General features: G+C 39.8%; 2 protein-coding genes across 3 annotated transcripts; one reads left to right on the plus strand and one right to left on the minus strand.

Moving 5' to 3' along the window:
* The first annotated feature begins 982 nt into the window (after positions 1-982).
* LOC4342860 (uncharacterized) lies at positions 983-3825 on the plus strand. The gene is made up of 2 exons (XM_015791214.3): positions 983-2377; positions 3387-3825. Exon 1 carries the CDS (start codon positions 1021-1023, stop codon positions 2005-2007), a length of 987 nt encoding a protein of 328 aa, XP_015646700.1. The 5' UTR covers positions 983-1020; the 3' UTR covers positions 2008-2377; positions 3387-3825.
* Positions 3826-4949: 1124 nt separating this feature from the next.
* On the minus strand, positions 4950-18719 carry LOC4342861 (alanine--tRNA ligase). 2 transcript variants are annotated; one of them, XM_066312575.1, is made up of 26 exons: positions 18284-18719; positions 17505-17645; positions 17192-17338; positions 16782-16934; positions 16516-16651; positions 16069-16153; positions 14709-14817; positions 13891-14077; positions 13698-13813; positions 13518-13621; positions 13354-13438; positions 12274-12473; positions 12116-12164; positions 11944-12025; positions 11778-11861; positions 11606-11704; positions 10192-10255; positions 9613-9679; positions 8439-8664; positions 7140-7387; positions 6910-7059; positions 6695-6832; positions 5772-6609; positions 5535-5695; positions 5380-5452; positions 4950-5288 (listed from the first exon to the last, which is right to left on the minus strand). In XM_066312575.1, the coding sequence occupies exons 1-14, from the start codon at positions 18605-18607 to the stop codon at positions 12008-12010; spliced, it is 1854 nt and encodes a 617-aa protein (XP_066168672.1). In that variant the 5' UTR covers positions 18608-18719; the 3' UTR covers positions 4950-5288; positions 5380-5452; positions 5535-5695; positions 5772-6609; positions 6695-6832; positions 6910-7059; positions 7140-7387; positions 8439-8664; positions 9613-9679; positions 10192-10255; positions 11606-11704; positions 11778-11861; positions 11944-12007. The 2 variants fall into 2 exon arrangements, with proteins under 2 accessions (XP_066168672.1, XP_015646701.1); XM_015791215.3 differs by lacking the exons at positions 13354-13438; positions 13518-13621; positions 13698-13813; ... (6 more) ...; positions 17505-17645; positions 18284-18719 and having other exon boundaries at positions 12274-12409.

Below are 18719 nucleotides of genomic sequence, written 5' to 3' on the forward strand. Positions count from 1 at the left end.
GCTGACGGAGGCGGACGGCTACGGCGGCAAGCGTGGCTGGGGACGGCGCTGACAGAGGCGGCTGGCACGGATGGGGCGGACGGCGGCGGCGGCGGCAGGCGCGGCCGGGGACGGCGCTGACGGCGGCGGCGGCGGCAAGCGCGGACGGGGACATCGCTGACGGCGGCCGGCGGCGGGCGCGGCTGGCGACGATGACGACGCAGAGGACGGCGGCGGTCGTGGCTGGCTCCGGCGCCTCTCTCCTCCCTACCGTCGTTGTCGTGTGGTTCTGCGGCGCTGCCTTCTTGCTAGGGAGAGACCGAGAGAGAGATGGGGGTGGGAGAGGGAGTGGTGGGGGCCACGAATAGCCAGGCAGGGTGACTCTCCAAGTTTGGCCATTGAGGGGTGAGATTTGGCCATCTGGATGGCTTAGCTAACATGATGGAGAGGCTATTGAAGGGCATTTTTTCTTTATACTTGTTAAAATTTAACTTGGCTAGCCATTTGGCCATTCTTAGATCGGGGTCTCGGGTCTGGCCCGATCCGCGGCTAACCTCGAGCCGCATTCTCAAACCCTATAGTTGGGGCCCACGACCATGTCCTTCTATTAGTTCCCTCGTTAAAAGGTGCTTTATTGTTTTGACGGTGAAATGGGTACACCCATTCCCATTTCGTCGACAGTTCGTATTAAAAAGTCAAAAAAAATTGAAAAATACATCATGTATAAAAAAATTTTATACACATATGAAAAGTTTGTGTTTGCACGTATATATCCCGTACGCATAAAAAAACCAATAAAAAGGGAAGGAAAAAACAAAAAAAAATACCGAATAAAAAAAAGGCCCACGCGCGGCCCTCGTCTCGGCGAATTAGCAATTTTGCACAAAAGATGAAGTGAACGGAGCGATGTTTAATGGGCCGGGCCCGTGCTGTGGTAGGCTGGACCTCTCAACTAAAGAAAAAGGATATTATAAAAAGAGAGAGAGTGTGTTCCTCTTCTCTTAGCCCCAAATTTGCGATCCAATCCCCTCCTCCTTGGTCATGTCTTCGTCGTTGATTCCCCCTCCACTTGCCGATTCCGACGGCGCCTCCCCGCCGCCGCACTGGGTTCTCATCGACATATGGTGCTACATCGGCGACCTCCCCAACGCCACCACCGCCGAGTCCACAACCAGCACAGGCCTCCCCATCAAGGTCACCTTCCGCACCGCACGCCCGCCGCTCCTCTCCCACCTCTGCGTCCACTGCCCGGGCCTCGACTTCCTCCGCGCCACGCCCAAGGTCATCGCCTCCCACGCCGACCTCCTCCTCCTCGTCGTCCCCTTCGATCCCCTCACCGCCCTCTCCAGCGGGACATGGGATTACTTCGTCTACCGCGCGGCCGACCCTCCTCTGCTCCACCTCATCCCGCCCCCGCCGCGCTCCATGCGCTTCAACGACTCCGAGGTCGCCATCGTCAGCCACGGCGACGGCGAGTACGCCGTCGCCGCCCTCGCCTTCGCCGGCACTTTCCTCTCCGTAAACAAGGATTTCCACCTCCACCTCTACCATGGCGGCAAGCAGCAGCAGGGTGAGTGGGTCTCCAAGCTCTTGACGCTGGAGGATCAGCTGAGAGACAAGCTTGTGCCTTTGCCCAAAGCGGCTGCGGAGTACAGGTTTTACCAGGAGACAAGGAAGACGATCGTGATTGGCGGCGAGCGCGGTACGGTCGGCTGGGTAGACCTCTGGCGTGGCATCATCTTCTGCGACGTGCTCGACGACCACCCCGTGCTCCGCGACATGCCCCTGCCCCTGCCAGCGAGCGGCAACTGGGATCGCCTCCTCAAGCAGACTGACCCCAACTACATCCGTGATGTCACCGTCAGTCTTTGCAGAGACTCCATCAAGTACATAGAGCTGGAGATCGTTGGGACAGGAGAGACCCACACCACTGTCCAGCCAACTGAATCTTACCAGGAATGGGTTCGGCGAAAGCCAAGGTACACCAGCTCAGTTGTTCTCCGTCGTGGCTGGAAGGCCACCATTTGAACCATGCCAATTCCGGTGGCTTCATGGGAGCACTGGCGCCGTGATTGTCACCTCAATGTCAAAGACCTCAGCATCAATGTCCGTGACCCAAGCCACCTGAAGCTGCTGTCTAAGCTGAGTGGATGTGGCCACAGCAAAGCTGCATTGCGGAGCGTAGCAATGGTATTCCCCACCATAAGCATGGATGATGATCATGTCTACTTCTTTTCCATAGCCGGAAGCACGGACAAATTGGAGGCCGTGGTTACTGTTGATGTAAGGAATAAGAAGATACAAGGAGTTGCTGAGCTTGATGTCCGAAAATACTATTTCGGTATGCCCACCTACATCGCCAGTGAGATGTCCACATATCTGAAGAAAGTCACTACAGGTAACTTCTATGTGCTGGTATATACTTCTGATATATGTATAAATGCACTACTTGCTTGCCATCATTGTATTTGTCGCTGTTTAGTTTAGAAGAAGGGCCTTATGATACCTCACTAGTTCCACCAGTTAGGAACATATTGCAGTCTGGATCTCAGATTTGATTACGGCAATGTGAACACAAGGGGTACTAATACGGCTTGTTTCATTGTCTAAGCTGTATGATTGGCAACCAATAGAAATAGAATTTCAAATTGTGCTGTGCTCAATTTAAATTCCTTTTTGTCTTTGAGTGAAAGTACAGCAAAACCGTCTAGGACTATACTCACAATTCCTGAGCACTCAATTTCTTTAATGATGCTGGTTGAGTTTTGACAAATTAAGAATATAACAACACATTTAGAACAAATGCTTGTTGATTGATTGGATGCCAAGCTTGCCTCAAAGCATAGTGCAAGAAGATAAGCACCCAAGAAAATGCGTTTCAACCTTTGTTCCTGGCCAAAAGCACCGTTGAAGAACACAGTATCTCAAAGTTACCCTTTCAGACAAAGGTTATTTTTTGTAGCTTGGTCTTGCTCACTCCCTCCAGTGCAAAAAGAGGGGTAAAGGTGTCATTTTGGTGCCATCTCTAATCAAACATTTAAATTTATAATCAATCTCTTCTAAAATATTTAGATTGGATATAATATGTATAGATATGTCTTGTCCATGATAGTTGATTTAACACACGTTGAATTGAAATTAACGGTCAAAGTTATATATTTTAGAGACTGTCAGTGTTCAAAACAGCATGGTTCTGCTGCTCGACAGAGTAGTAAGATATATTTGATCAAAACAAAGTAACCAACCTACTAGCAGCTAATGACTAGTTCTTGCTATCGATTTTTGTTTTGTTTTTTTTCCCCTGCTACTAGATGATAGTAGTAGTATGGGTACTTCCTCTTTATAAAAAAAAATGTAACCAATTCCAGTTCTAGGCAATTTTGACGAACTCTTTTGTTGTTGTTCAGGCACAGGAGAGGTGGCACATGGACAAACTGAAAGTGCAGCAGTTGAAGTGAGGCGCATGTGAAAGGCGTGGGGGCCCATATAAAGAAGAAGAAACATTGGAAGAAAGAGCATCAGTGTACAGATGGATAGATGGAAGCCAGTTGGTGTTGAGATTCAGGATGCTGGTAACATTGTTGGTGGCGGTTTAGGAGTTCATTTGTCGTTTGCAGTATGGAAACTGGCTTGGGGTTTATCTGCGCCTAGAGAGATAATTGTAGGATACGATTTATTGTGTACTAGTGAACTTTTACTGCAAGCTGAAGCCATTTTATAGAAATGGGGAGCTAGTAGTGATAATTTGGCAAGCAGTTACCATGGTCTTTTAAGGACGAAGCAGCCTAAGTTCTGATGTACGCTATATTTACTATTCGTATTCAACAACATCGTACCACTGCTTTATTTCGCCCTCCCTTGTATGCATCATCTTTACTACTGGTAAAAAAAAATATGGGCTCCGAGACCAAACCAGCTTTGTCATTACCACATGACAATTTTGAGGCTTCCTTTGGTTAGAAGGATTTGTAGATAATTTTGAGGCCTTAAGGCTATAATTAAGGCTATAATTTTGTTCCCTTTCAATTAAGGGCTATATTTTTTTTTAGTTATCAACTGCACTACAATTTATCAACTGAAAAGATAACACCAGAGATGCAAAGCCAGTGCAACAGCATAGCACAACGGTAGGGTGAGCGCAACAGTAGCAGGCATGGGGAGGGTGCCCAATTTTTCAGCACGTGCCCGATCCGATGCAACCTAAAAGTAAATACTCCTATTTCAAAGTGCAGTAATAATTTTCCGTGTTTAATATTTTACTATCCATTTTATTTGAAAATTTTATTTAAAAAATTTAAAAAATAAGTTAAGCATAAAGTATTATTTATTTTTTATAATTTAAAAACAACAAAAATACTAATCATAAAAAAATTAAATAAGATGGATGTTCAAACGTTGGACACATAAATTCACAACTGTGCTTAAAATGGGATAGGAGTAGAAGATTGAGCGCAAGAACCGACGCTACTCAAAAGCAATATACGCTCCCAGCCATGTTATACCGTTTGCTCAAAATCCAAGAACTTCACAACAGAAAAGTAAAGATTGATATAGAGGGTAAGTCAAAAGCTAAACATCTTAGAGCCATGACAAGGATAACAACACAAGGATAACAGCACCGTCAGCCATCAGGGTTCTCGTTGTTGTTAATTGATAATATTCCCTCTATTCCCTTTTAATCATCCCCTAAAACTTTTATGGTCTTCCTAAAATGATCATCTAAAATGATCTATCATCTAACAAGTGTTTTTGTTTGTTTGTGCAAGAGTAAATGAGCATTGTTAAATGCGCTACATACAACCAAGCAAGAATATTTTTTATTAGTGCAACATCATGCAATATATTTAAAACGTGACACAATCCACAAACACGAAACAACAAAACACCTTAACCAATATGGATTAAAATGATGAAGGTTAACAGTCTTCAGTATCTACGCTTTTTAGATTTTTCTTAGGTGATGATTAAACTGGGATGGAAGAACTTTGCTTAGGTGATAGTTAAATTGGGATAGAGAGTACAAAATATACTGATGGACACAACCATCAATGTGTAAGCTGCCTAAATCAGATGAAAACCATCATGAACCAAGTTCGAAGCTCTTGGTATATGTCCTCTTGCCTCTTACCAGGAACCAGACAGACAACCAGTCACAAACAACTAAACAAGACACCAGAGCCAGCTAAACACTATCTACAGGAAACTTTCAGCCGATTACTGTTCGTTTGACTACTCAGGTTCTTTGCCACTAGTAGCTGAGGGCATGGATTCCAGAACGGACATCTGTCGATCTTCAGTTATATCTTCCACTGTTGCAAAAGAAAAACCACACTATAAACACGAGTCTCATGATTTTGTTTCATAAGCAAAAACATACATCATTCATGAATAAAGACGTACATCAGTGATTAAAAGTGTATCTAGTCACTACAGAGGCTCCACCATGTTGTGTACATCCAATATCTCCTCGAACCTACAAAAGAACTCACAGTTAGTTCTCCTTTATGTTTTAATTTGGATTAGATTGATAGATTTTAGGAGAACAAAATACTTACACTTGCCAAAGTTCTTTCGTCATCATACCACTGTAGAACAACTCTTCCAACATGTCATTCAACTCCAGGTAATGTGAATACAGCAAATCTAGCTCTGAAAGCATCTCAATTGATTCATCGTCTAGTTGATACATTTCATCTTCCAAGACTTCATCATCGCTCTAAGAAATTTAATGTTCTGTTAGGATTCAAGTTCAAGTTAAGAAAAAAAAACAAATAAAAGATAGAATGTATTACCTCAAGTTGTGCTGGATCCATCCCGTGTTCAATCACGTGGCGAGTGTAAATAACAAGATGGTTAGCTGAATTATCATACTTCGTCAACTTTGCCATCTTGTAATCTGCATCATTTGTTTTTTCACCACCTTTCTGATCCTTAGAATTCTCACCATTTCCTTCCTTTGTCTTTCCACCACCATTTCCTTCCTTATCCTTTTTTTTGTTGAATAGGTACACTTTTACCAGAATGGGATGGCTGTGCAATAGAACAATAACCCTCCAGTCTGATCTTAATGATAAGCTCCTAAGAATGGCAAGTAGAGTTTTTCTAACTTGTCGATTTGCACATCTCCGGAGCCTGTAAAGATTTGAAAGGAACCCAATCCTAACGACAGGACGCTTCAAAGCAAATTGCGCCATTGCAAAGCATTGAAAATGCCTGAATTCATCGCAGAAGGATGGAGAAGGAGCTGGCATGAATCTTAACAAGGACTTCCGCATCCAAGGAAAAAAGGCAGGACATCCTACTCCTTTTAATTCAAATAGGGAGATCACTTCATCAAAATATGCTATATAATCATTGAGCATAGAGTCCCTGCTGAACTCAGCATGGAAAGGCATAGAGATTTCAGAATAGCAACCATTTCTTACTAAAATGTTCTTTCTTTTAAAACTGCCATTCCAGCTGTTGCGACTAGCATGTGCCTTCAATATTTCTTGAAGCGCACCTGTTGCTATGATTCTTCCAACTCTTGTACCACTTGCAACAGTTAATGAACTCCCAGTAGCGAATAAAGTTCTTGGTTCAACAAAATGATTTCCAGGCAATTTCACAAAAGCCTCAAGTGACATTAATCTGCAAATGTAACAAACATAATAGTTGCATAAACAGGTATAACACAAAGTCAAAGTAAAATAGTGTACAAATCAATTAAGTGAACCTGTCAATTTTCGGTAAGCCATCTATACGAACTATAATGTTGTCGAAGCTTTCAAACTTCTTCATGAACATCCCTTCCAACTGACTTCTAAAATCCATGATAAATGATTTTGCTGCATAGTTCAGATCTAGCCTACTTCTGCAACAAAATGTACAAACCAATTAAGAAGGCAAAAGCATCCTTGAAACAAAAGAAGAAATAGAACAGAAAAATACCTCTCAAAGTCATGGCATATCATAAGTGCAAGTTCATTATCAAATATCTTGATATGATCAAACTTTACGTCCATCATTGGAAGATCAAGAAAAACCATAGAAGCAGCTGTTCCTTTGTAATAAGGCTCTTCGGTATTCCCCAATCTAAACCTGTAGTCATTGTTGGAAAAATGAATTAAATGCAACAGTCTTTAACATAGACTACACAAAATTAAAGTTAGAAGTCTGACCCTCTGAGAAATTCGAGAAAACGATTTGTAAAAGCACTTTGTTGGGCACGGTGCTCTGATGAAGCTTTCGAAATATAGAGGGGTTTGTCAACAAATGAAGAAAACCCCCTCTTGTTGGAAACAGTAGGCACTGACTTGGCCATTACATCAGAGTTACAGACCACCGTCGGGTAAGAAGGCCAATACTTAAGGTCACAGCAACCAAATGAACCGAACAACAATTGAGCCCGTTCTTCTTCTGCTATTATCTGAAATAAAAAAGAACAAATTCCTTTTACTCAATTGGTCTTCATCCTTTGTAAGAGGTACTTCCTATCCATATACATGTAGGCCATTTGAGCCTTCTTAACTCTCTCCTAAATATAAGGTGCTCTAGAGTTTTGATGTACCTTCTCCTTTTCTTGTTCTTCTATGTTTGCCCTTACCAAGTAGATGCTATTGCTAACAAATACATGACTCATCTTTTCCGATTGGGTGTAAATGAAGGGGAGAAAATCATTTGAGTTAATTTGCAAATCCTTGTGATAAGTTTAAACAATTTAAACTTTGAACTGTATATCATAATTTCATCACTAAGTTCTAATAAAATGTTTCTGCGAGACGTAAAACCAGTATCTAAAACTTATTTTAGGAACTTCAATAAAGTCTGGTGCACAATGCATTTTCCAACAAGAATCAGACAATCTATGGCACATCACATGCAAACAAAGAAAAGCTTTCAAGATAGGGGTAAATTCCATTGCTATTAGAGTAATATATAGCTATATCCACATGGCAGACATTTAAATGAAAATAAAAGCTTTCTACCCATGAATGATGCATGCTAACATTTCAGTGTGTTGTCACAACTACGGTAGAATGGGCTGATATTCGTTGCTTTGGGCCAACAACTTTCAATGAAATCAAACTGTTTGAGTAGGAATGGATTAAGAAGTACTACAATGTACTGGGATTCAGATCTATACTACTTTAAAATGTTGGTAGTGGTGGTGGCAATGAATCTACCACCACCACTCCTTTCACTTGTGTGGGCCCCACAATAATGTTAGTGACGCATTTGTGCTCCCTGAGATTCAAATGGAAAGAGTTGTGTGCCTCTGCTTTAACTAGCCCAGTAGACATCCAAAAACTGATGGCGAAATATGACTTGATAGGTCAACAGTTTTAGGCTTTAAAAAATAAAAATGAATGCCAAATGTTATTTTCCAAAATCCCGTAGCAAGCCACAGGCAAATCAGCTAGTGTCTGAAGTATATGATGATCTTGCAATTGTGCCTGAGATTCAGATATTTCAAGTACCTGACGGCCTAGTGGTTGTGGTGAAGATATAGGTGTTGAATATGGCACAGCTTGAATTGAACATTTAGGGGTTTGTGAAGCCGCTGCGTCCTTTAGTTGATCTGATCTTGCAACTTCAGGAGTGCTTGAGGAGCTATGTACCTTTTGAGGTAAAATAACATCTGTTATTTCAGCAGGTGGCAACTGCTCCTCAGTTACCACTTCAACAGCTGACAAGTCCTCATGACTGCAGTTGAGTTGCCAAAGAGAAATTAAGAACAATCTGAATGCAAGTGGTATTGATGACAATAGGTAGTTGTAATGTAGGAAAAAGTTTAACTGCAAGGAACACTTTGATTTAATGAGCTTGGTGGTTTAGAAGCACAATGGTTATTTATATACGCTGAGATGCATACCACTATTAAGCTACCAAAAAAGTGGAACCATGTCAATGTCTGACATATGCAACGCCTTTGAGACATGAGTTGGAAGAAAATGGAGCATAAATTTATTAAAGTTAGATATATACAACGGACCACCCAAAGTTCAAACAAAACAAGGTGTAAACATATTTAAAATCATAGCAGTTATCAATTTATTGAATCTATTGGAAGTCCTACATGCAGAAGAAAAATGCATCGTAGCTGAACCCACATCCTCACTTGACACAGTTGTATGGTTTTCAGACAAGAACTGAACACATAATAGGAAGGTAATGCAGAAACACAATATTATCAACTAAAGGTCTGTTTGGCAGTGCTCCAGTTCCAAATATTCTTGGAGATGGGGCTGGCGATGGACTGGGAATTATATGGTAAGTCCCTGAAAGAACTATATGGCAAGCATCTTTCTTAACGTATTTAATATGTAAGATAGAAGACTAAACGTTAGCCTACAAACTCCATAGTCCATTCTACGAGAATCCAGAAGCTTCCGTAAACAGAGCCTAAATAATATAGTTGAAAAAGAGAAGAATTCAACAAACAGACAATCTTGCTCCAATGATGTTCGTCTCCAGTATGAATAATTATAAATGGGTATAAAAATATAAAAGGATTTCATAGACTAATGATTCAGTGCAATGGAATTTCTTCCTGATACAACTAGCACTAAACAGGAATCAAATTAAACAAGATTTAATAAACAAAAATAACGCCGCACAATGATGATCCATTTCAATGTAAAGTACAGATACCATGGAATTGGAATGTCTGGATTGACCGTATTTTCCTTTCCAGCAGGAGCATTTCTTCCAGTATGATCTGAAGCATCAGAAAATAGTATGTGAAATACAAGAATAAACCATTTTTTCACTAAAGAGCTACTTTGAAGTGGACACAACGAATTAAGATAGGAGAATATCTAATCCTATTCAAATATGCTACACTACTGCAGTTATTATTCACACACAAGTTGGGGTACGAATGGTCCTATTAACTACAAAAATTCATCAGTGATCATTCAATCCATATGTTTGAACATAAATTATAAGACAAGCTAGACTTTGAAGAAAACAAGAAAACGACATGAGCTGTACATAAAGAAAAAATTGGATGCCACATCTATAAACTTGCTACAAAACTTCAAGTTTTGCAGAACAAAGTCATGCCAGCCTACCACTAGAGTTGGATAACTGATGTGAACAATAATTGCAAAAGAGATTCAAGAGACAGACCCAAATAAAGAAGAAATAGTAATCTTTGCCGAATAGGAAGAAAAAAGATTCATATTTCGATACAAGAAGAATCGACACAAGAAAAAGGCAAAAAATTACCCCATTCATTCTTTCCACCAAGTCCCTGGGGCCACCATTGGGGATCAGCAGATTCTTGGTTACTCTGTGAGACATGGCAAAAACAGGCATTAGACATTTCTGTAACAAAGACATAATTGTCTTAACAGATTATATGTCATGTTTCAATATAAAAAGATTCTTGTAATTGCAACAACCCAATTATTTTGCTTAACCAAGATCACTGGCTATCATTGCATTTAAGAACAAGAATACAGATTTACTTCCTACAAACAATACAGAATGTATCTTATGACCAGAGGGAGAACAAACTCAATGTGGATAGCATTTGTATTGAACACTCTTATTGTGGAAATATTTATGTAGCCTCCTGCCACATCATGCTACTGTATTGCAGCACTCCATGGATCCTACCAAAACGTCTACATGGAATATTATAGCTATTCAAATCAATCTAATTGCTGTTCACAATGTAATTACAGCAATTCAGTATATACTTGTATTTGTCATTCTAGTATATCAGTATATGGTAGCTGTACAATTGAACTAGAAAGGTTAGTGCAATTTTTGTGCTTTTCCTGAACACAACTTCAGCATATTGATTTCAGCAAGTTGTTTTGGTTTCTTTGTTGTTCGTTCTTTTGTAGATCAACTAGCAAAACACTCATGCTTTGCTATGGGTAAAAGAAAATATATAATAATATGTTAGACATGTTTGCTTATTTGAATACATAATATTCACTTGATTCAAACAAATATTAGACTATTGTATAATATCAGAAAATATCAAGGACTAATTTGCAGAAAGTACAAAAGTAGTGGTGGTGGCAGAACAACCACCCCACTAGTGTCTTTTATAGTAGTATAGATATTTTTTCAGACATATTTTTTTCTGTTTAGCCATGAGTTTTTGTAATATGTTAGCTTTGAAACATTGAGTAAAGTGCCATCTTAGTGATGCATTTATGATATGCTTCTGCTATAACACATTGTAGATATAAGGTAGTGCTAGTTCGGTTGTTAAGGGTTTAGCCCAGGCATGACGGAATCCTGGGTCCGCCGCTGACTGACAATCTTGTTCAAGAAATTGTATTGTTTAGAATTAGAACATGCCCAAAGCCCACATCACTAAATGTGGTATTTTTGTACTCTCCACTAGCAAAGATTGTCTCAACCATGCTCTCATGCCTCTGGAGCTTTTTTAAAGTTGACCACAACTATTATCTGCTTATCAGTTCCAAGAATGAAGATAATGCAAGAGCAGTAAGAAGCTATAGGCTAAGAGAAATAAAATTCCTTAAGACCAACTATTAGGATAAACTATGAAGTTACAGGTGAATGACTACGACAGATTATTGGAGTGAAGTACAAGAAACAAAACAAGGTACCAGGTTTGAATAACAGCATTACATCGTACAAAGTAGAGAAGTTATACCTGAATTAGACGAGCCTGATCACTGCAGAAGCTTGCTCCTTCACCGGCATATTTAATTGGTGTGAAGGAGCTATCCACAAATGAACCACCCCCATTCACCTAATGTACCATGACTTTGACATTAAGACATGCATTTCAATCAAACAAAAATTAGTAGTAAATAAGGACATACATCTTCCAACTTTTGCCAAACAGCACCGGATTCACTTGATAAGAAACTTGAATCGGAAGCTAAAATATATAATTCTTCTTCAAACTGCAAAGGTCAAAATATAATAAAGGCAGATAAACAAAATTAGTACTAAAATAATCAAAGACTGTTAACCTTGTTTTCTCACCTTAATTACTGTGCTCCAATGATTATTCCAGAAAAGTACACAAGGTTTCTTTTCTTCAAGGTCTTTATGCAAGCATGACAAGCTGCAACAATAAAAAATTGTACTTCAACATGTTCTTTTTCTGTTAGTTCCAAAGTATTCTATTTCAAAACATGTAAATTAAACTTTATACCCATGGGCAGTCAGTTGAGGGCCCTGAAGAAAATCTGAGATCTGCTCCACTAAGAAAACATTGAGTAAAGAATAATATTAATGTTTAGGGTAAAGAATAATATTTATGTTAAGATTGGCAAAGTTATGTTCAAATAATATGTAATTCAAAAACGAAACTAATGCTGTTGTCCCCGTGTTTGATCAGTAACGCTGTTGTCCCCCATGGAAAGTTTAATGGCTCTCAGCAGTTGTTCATCTTCTTCACGATCACCACGCCCTTTAATCCCCATGGCTTCTTTTTGCGATATATACTCTCCAACTTCTAGATTAAGTTCATCATAAGAACTTGTAGCAATAGCTGACGCCAACTCTGAATCCTGATAATCAATGTAACAATTGAAAACCAAAATCTGAGAAATAGTTATGTATATGCTATGGTTGTGTTTGGTTGCCTGCACCTAGCCTAGCGATAGCAATCGGGCCTGATGAGAATGACTCAGGAACAAAGCCCTAAACTAAACCCTAGCAATCGGGCCTGATGAGAATGACCCAGGAACAAAGCCCTAAACTAAACCCTATAGCAGTGCCCTCCTATTCCTTGCCCACTGCTCATGCTCATCCATCATCCTGTTGTATGTATGTAGAGGTAGAAGTGAGGTAAAGCCCTAAACTAAACCCTATAACAGTGTCCTCCCATTCCTTGCCCACTGCTCATGCTCATCCATCATCCTGTTGTATGTATGTAGAGGTAGAAGTGAGGTAATCTGAGGGAGGCGAGGTGACTGATATGTGCACATATGATGAGAAGCTGTATCTCCACTTCTCCAGAGCAGGAACGAAGGCCCACACTTTTGCATTTGCCTGGCTAGGTTTGGAAACAAACATATCCAGCAAAACAGCCAGTTTAATTTTAATACTCTGCTTACACTTTCATCCTCACTTCATGTAAAAGGGTTAACTCGCTTCATATAAGCAGGCCCCCACTCACCTAAACTTCCGAGTTGGTACTAAAACACCACCACAACAACACTTCTGGGCCACATGGGCCAACACCTCCTACATCTACAGGCTTCAAATGGGCTGAGGTGTTCCATTACTGCGTCTGATAATGCGAGAAAGGTACCGTGCAGCAAAGCAAAGACACCACATTAAGCATGATGCTGCATTGAAGTGCAACTGCAATAACTACACATTCAGTGTTCTCGGTGGTCTTACATTTATGCACAAAAAAAGAACATAACAATTAGGTTCTCTTACCTGATCCACAAGCCACCCATGGAATACAGGGATTTCAAGATAATCAAAAAGTGCATATTCAGGTGAGAACACAAAGCCATCAGTACTGCAATGTCAACATTTCAAACATCAGAACACACGCAAGCACAAACACAACCAATCAGCACATTTTATATCATTATCACCTTTTAAAAGTCACATTTATGCATACTTCTCTCCAGAGGTTTTTTGCTACAGATAAAACTTTATGTTGGAATTCTGAGTACTGAAAACCCTCATGCAACTCAAACTGCAAAAGAAAAAGGGAAGCCTGAGTTACATTTGTATTTATTGTGAGAAATTACAGTTATATAAAAGTTGCAAACCTGCATCTTTCTGCATCTTTTAAGGCGAGAAATGATACGACTAAGAAGATCATCCTCCATCACTTCAGTTTTGTTTAGGAACAATCCAATCTCACTCCTTAGGAGAAGAACATTGCCTGCACAGGCACATGAAACTAATGTAAATTAAGCTAAACATAGAACAAAAAAAAAAAGGGAAGCTGTATACTCTTACAGATCACGATAAGACCGCATGGCCCATTCTCATGCTGGTGAATAATGTGAGTGGGACGACCAAAGAAATCAATTGTCCTAGTCTTGTAGGACACCTTCGGAGGTCTGGTCACCACAACATTTTGTTCAGTGTTATTCTTCTCCTTCTTCCGCCTTTTGCTGTCTTTCTTTTTAAATTTCTTCTTGTCCTTAAGAATGAGTTAAACAGAAAGAGAAGGCAGAATATGAATTTTGGTGACAATCAACTATATTGCAAGCTACTGTACTTTTCTGCAATATTGCATGTGTATATTGTAATGTTAATACATGCAGTAGGAACAACCTCATAATGAGAATGGGAACTGGAATCATAGCTGCCATTTGAATTATGAGTAAAAAAAACAAAAGAAACTTGAATTGTCAAAAACAGGAGGCATAAAAGGGTCAGATAAGCTTCTTGTTGATATAAGAAAGCCACTTTTATCCAATCTAATACCTAAGATTGCGACTATTATTCTAGATATATTCCCATTTTGATACAGTTGCTCGATGCAACACAATTATTCTACATCACCCTCTTCTAGCAGTATAGTAAAACACCAATCTAGAAATAACATAACTATATAGCAGTATCAAATGGCACTAAAAACCCAGCAAATTGAAATGTCAAAGGGCCCTTCGCCAAATGTAGTCAAAATGATTTGTTATTAATGCATGGTAAGAGCAGTGAAGTGTGCCCACTCTTTTTGAGTGAAAAATTTTAATCAACAAAAACACTTGAAACTTTACTTGGAAAAACTGATTCTTCAGCTCAGTAAATCATCTGGAAACCACTATTACCTTTGCAAAAGTGATTTCTTCCTCTGCAATTATATCTTTTATCTTCTTTTCATTGTGTAAAAGCTCAGGAAAGTCTCCACTCATTGATTCGATAAATGCACTTACAAGGCTGTTCAAGGAAAAAAAAAGATCAATTTAAGTATTATAAATCCCAGGCAGTCATCATATAGGACATGTATTTTTTCCCTACAGTCTAAGCAGAGTTATTGACCCACATTGCAAGCAATTTAGCCTACTCCAAATAACAATACTTGTACATGGGTGGTGGCAACGGTCTGGGAGGAAAAAAATTTTCCATATCAAAGCCAAGTATCAGCTAAAATAAATTAAACTATCAAATGAAAAGGCACACATGAACCTAAAGCAATCATATCATAGGCCTTTGCTAATGTGAATAGAATCAAACAGTTCGGTCAGATTCCATGTTAAATCTGCCAATGACAAACCAAATATTTGTTGGAAAAAGACTCAGACTAAAACAAAGTAATAGTTGATAACGTCCACCACATCAGCCCCTAAATTCACTATAAAACTAGTTTGTTTCATGTTAAACCTTTTATCATACTCCCTCCATCCCAAAATATAAGTTATTCGTAGTACTAGGATGTGTCCCATCCAGTCCTAATACCTTATATTTTGGGACAGGAGTAACAGATATCTGCAGTAATGCTCTTCTTCCATAATCACAGGTGTAGTCATATTATTCTGCCTCCCATGGTAAAATACTTCCATCTCATGTGCTATTTTTGCAGTTCCACTAAAGACACATAGCATATGCGGTAACAAGTTACCATCTCATATATGCAATACTATAACCTAATACTTCTAGGACTATGATATGCATCAGTGCTGAACTCCGTATGTAGTACCAAGTATCCATCTCAATACATACAAGATAATAGCATCCTACAACTTGAGCTGTGGAGTGTTACTGCTGGTGCAAACAATAACAAAAAAAGATGGAAACTATGTGCTTGATGCAGGGTGCATGATAAAAATTCTATTTACATCCAAACCACCCATGCAGATTGACATGGATATTACCATGCAATGTAGTATATAAAAATTCCATGTGTTCGTGCAGTAAATTTAGTAGTGCACGGAATAAGCTATTCAACTTAGTAAAATTATGTACTAGTACTTTTAGAGACTTATATATGCACATCCATGTTAGCAACTGTACCATTTAAACTGATATTTGATTTCCAAGGTTCATAATGTTTAAATCCACAAAACCAAAAGGACTAGCTTTTGTGTCCAGAGGAAACATTGTTTTGTGGCATTCTGTGCAAGAATAAAGTTACGCAAGCATATGGACCAAAAGACGTGGCAAATAGCATAGACAAGTGATCGTTCTTACATTGTAAGAAATCGTTGCTTGGCCTTCAAGTTTTGATGACCGAAGTAAATAGCCCGCCTAAGCATATTCCTTGCTATCTCAATTCCTAAAAAGGATATAATATTACAGACAGGCAAGAACCATTTTTCACTACAAAATGAAGACTGAAAGGATAACAAACATATGACAAATAAAACAGGTAATGGTAGTGCAGTATGCACCACATAATCTTTTCAGTTCATTACCGTCCCTAGTAAACCAGGTGGACCAAGAATCTAGAGGATGTTCTGATGACAGATAAACTTTGAAGATCATCATACCATATAGAATGCAAGGTGACAAAGCTCCTTATTTCATTAACAAGGCAAATACATCTCATAATCGCATTTGCATGTGTCACAACAAGAAAACCCTAAGCATTTGCATGTGTTTCATATCATTTATCACCATCAAACAGTATATACTTACCAGGCTGAGAACCATCGGCAATAGCAAAACTACTTGTTCTTATGTGATCTGCAACTATCCGGTATGCCAAATCAACTTCATTAATATCATCAGGACCAAATTTACCAGAGTATGGTTGAATTTCATTGCCAGTACACTGCATTTAGATGTGCAAATTATTCATTAATAAATATTAATATATCATATACAGTATACAAAATCAATAGGAAACTATGGCTAACTATTATACAGAATAAAAACATCAAGTGTGCATATGGGCATCATACTTGGCGGATGGAGTCAATTGTCGGCATTAATATGTCGGTGTCAAATTTGCTCTTTTTCTTCTGAAGTATAGAAGTTAATTGTTCGAAGTTCAGTCCAGTGCCTACATGTTTGGCTGATGATGGCATCAATATGCCACCTGCTTCCTTATTGAACTAGAATTAAAATGCAAACAGCAAATGTAAGTATGCATAAGGAAAAACATCATGTACAAATAAAAATAAAATCACTGATTACATATAAAAGCTTATCAACCAGTACCCGAAGAAAAGCAATTAGCAATAGCACAGCACCGTGTAGAAGGAATAAATATGGATAGTCATCATGTACAAATAAAACAAACTAACTGATTATATGTATATGAAAAAACTTTAGCCATCTGCACAAAACAGATTAAAAGAAGTATACTAACCTGAAAAAAAACAAGATTCCATATCTCAATACAACCAGGGTCATCATTGTTCAATAATGAAGCAACATCATGATGACCAATCTGATCAAAATATATTTGACTGCACGGTCCACAAGGACCAGTGTCACCATTTTGGTAGAAGTTACCCTGTTGAGGTTTATATAATTGTTCGTTTGTAAGTAATGCAACAATAGTAAAATCGAATTGTATGAGCAAAATAATCTGAGAGAAACGAACATATAAAATGAAACTAATACAACAAAATGCCCTGTTGCCAAAAGCTCTCATCAGTAAGCCAGCACATGCACAATACCTTGTTGACAAGAGGTAGAACTTTATCTGATGGTAGATATTTAAGCCATATGTGTTTTGACTCCAGATCAGGGGCTAAGCCCGATTTCTCATCACCTCCGAAATATGTCACAAAAATTCTATCAACCTCCAATTCGTAGACCTGCATATCAGAGAATGATTCAGGAGTTACAGTCTGAAGCCCTGAATCAGCAAACACAACATATGCCCTGAATCAGCAAACACAACATATAGGTCGCTGACCAGATCATGATTCCATGAATGCAACATATAGGTCCCAGACCAGATCAAGAGTCCAATGAATGCATTTTAATAACTTAATAGATTGCACCTTCAACTGTTTCACCCGAGAAGCAACACATCAACTTAAGTGACATATAAACGGCGTTTCTCCTAATTGCAGATAGCCACATTTTTCATCTTCAAAAAAAATCAAACGTTCATCCCAAAACAATGGCATTGGCCACCATTTTTATGTTTCAATCAATCGTAGAAAACCGAATTAAAAAAAATCGCCCTAAAAAAACAAAAACTAGTCATTATTCCACTGTATACAACGTCCCTAAATCCCTTCAGTTGCGGAAGAACTAGATACCCCAATTCTCCTGCACATCAGGTAAATCTGCAGCCCAAAAATTAATCGCAAGCCACCCAAGACACTAGTGGATCACAAATCCAAATCCCACGATTTGCATAGCCCAGTCGTATCCACACATGAACACAAGATAGATGGAGAAGAGACTAAGAGAGGGGGGTGGGGGGGCGGGGGGGAACTGTTACCTTAGTCAAGAGCTCCCACGCAAATCCAATTGCCTCCTCCTTGAAGTAGTCCCCAAAGGACCAGTTCCCCAGAACCTCGGTGAAGGTGAGGTGCCTATCATCGACGGCGACGGGGATACAGCGGAGAGATTTGCAGGCGTGTCCCGGGCATCCGAGCTGCGAGCCTTGTGCAGCGGTGTCGAGGAGCACCGGCATGAACTGATTCATCTCGGCGTCGGCGAAAAGTAGAGGGGAATCCTTTGCGGCGAGGATGGTGCTCGGGGAACACCGGGTGTGCGCCTTCGACTCGAAAGAAACGTCTCCCGCACCACGCGGGCGGGCCATTTCGGTGGCGCCGCCATCGTCGGTAGTGCGGGGCGGCGGGGCAGTGGAGCGGCGGTGAGGGGGACGAGACGCGGCGCGAGGAAGAAGGAGGAGGAGGAGGAGAGGCGGTGCC

This window comes from Oryza sativa, chromosome 7 (assembly GCF_034140825.1).
Source record: "Oryza sativa Japonica Group chromosome 7, ASM3414082v1".
Taxonomy (NCBI): Eukaryota; Viridiplantae; Streptophyta; class Magnoliopsida; order Poales; family Poaceae; genus Oryza; species Oryza sativa.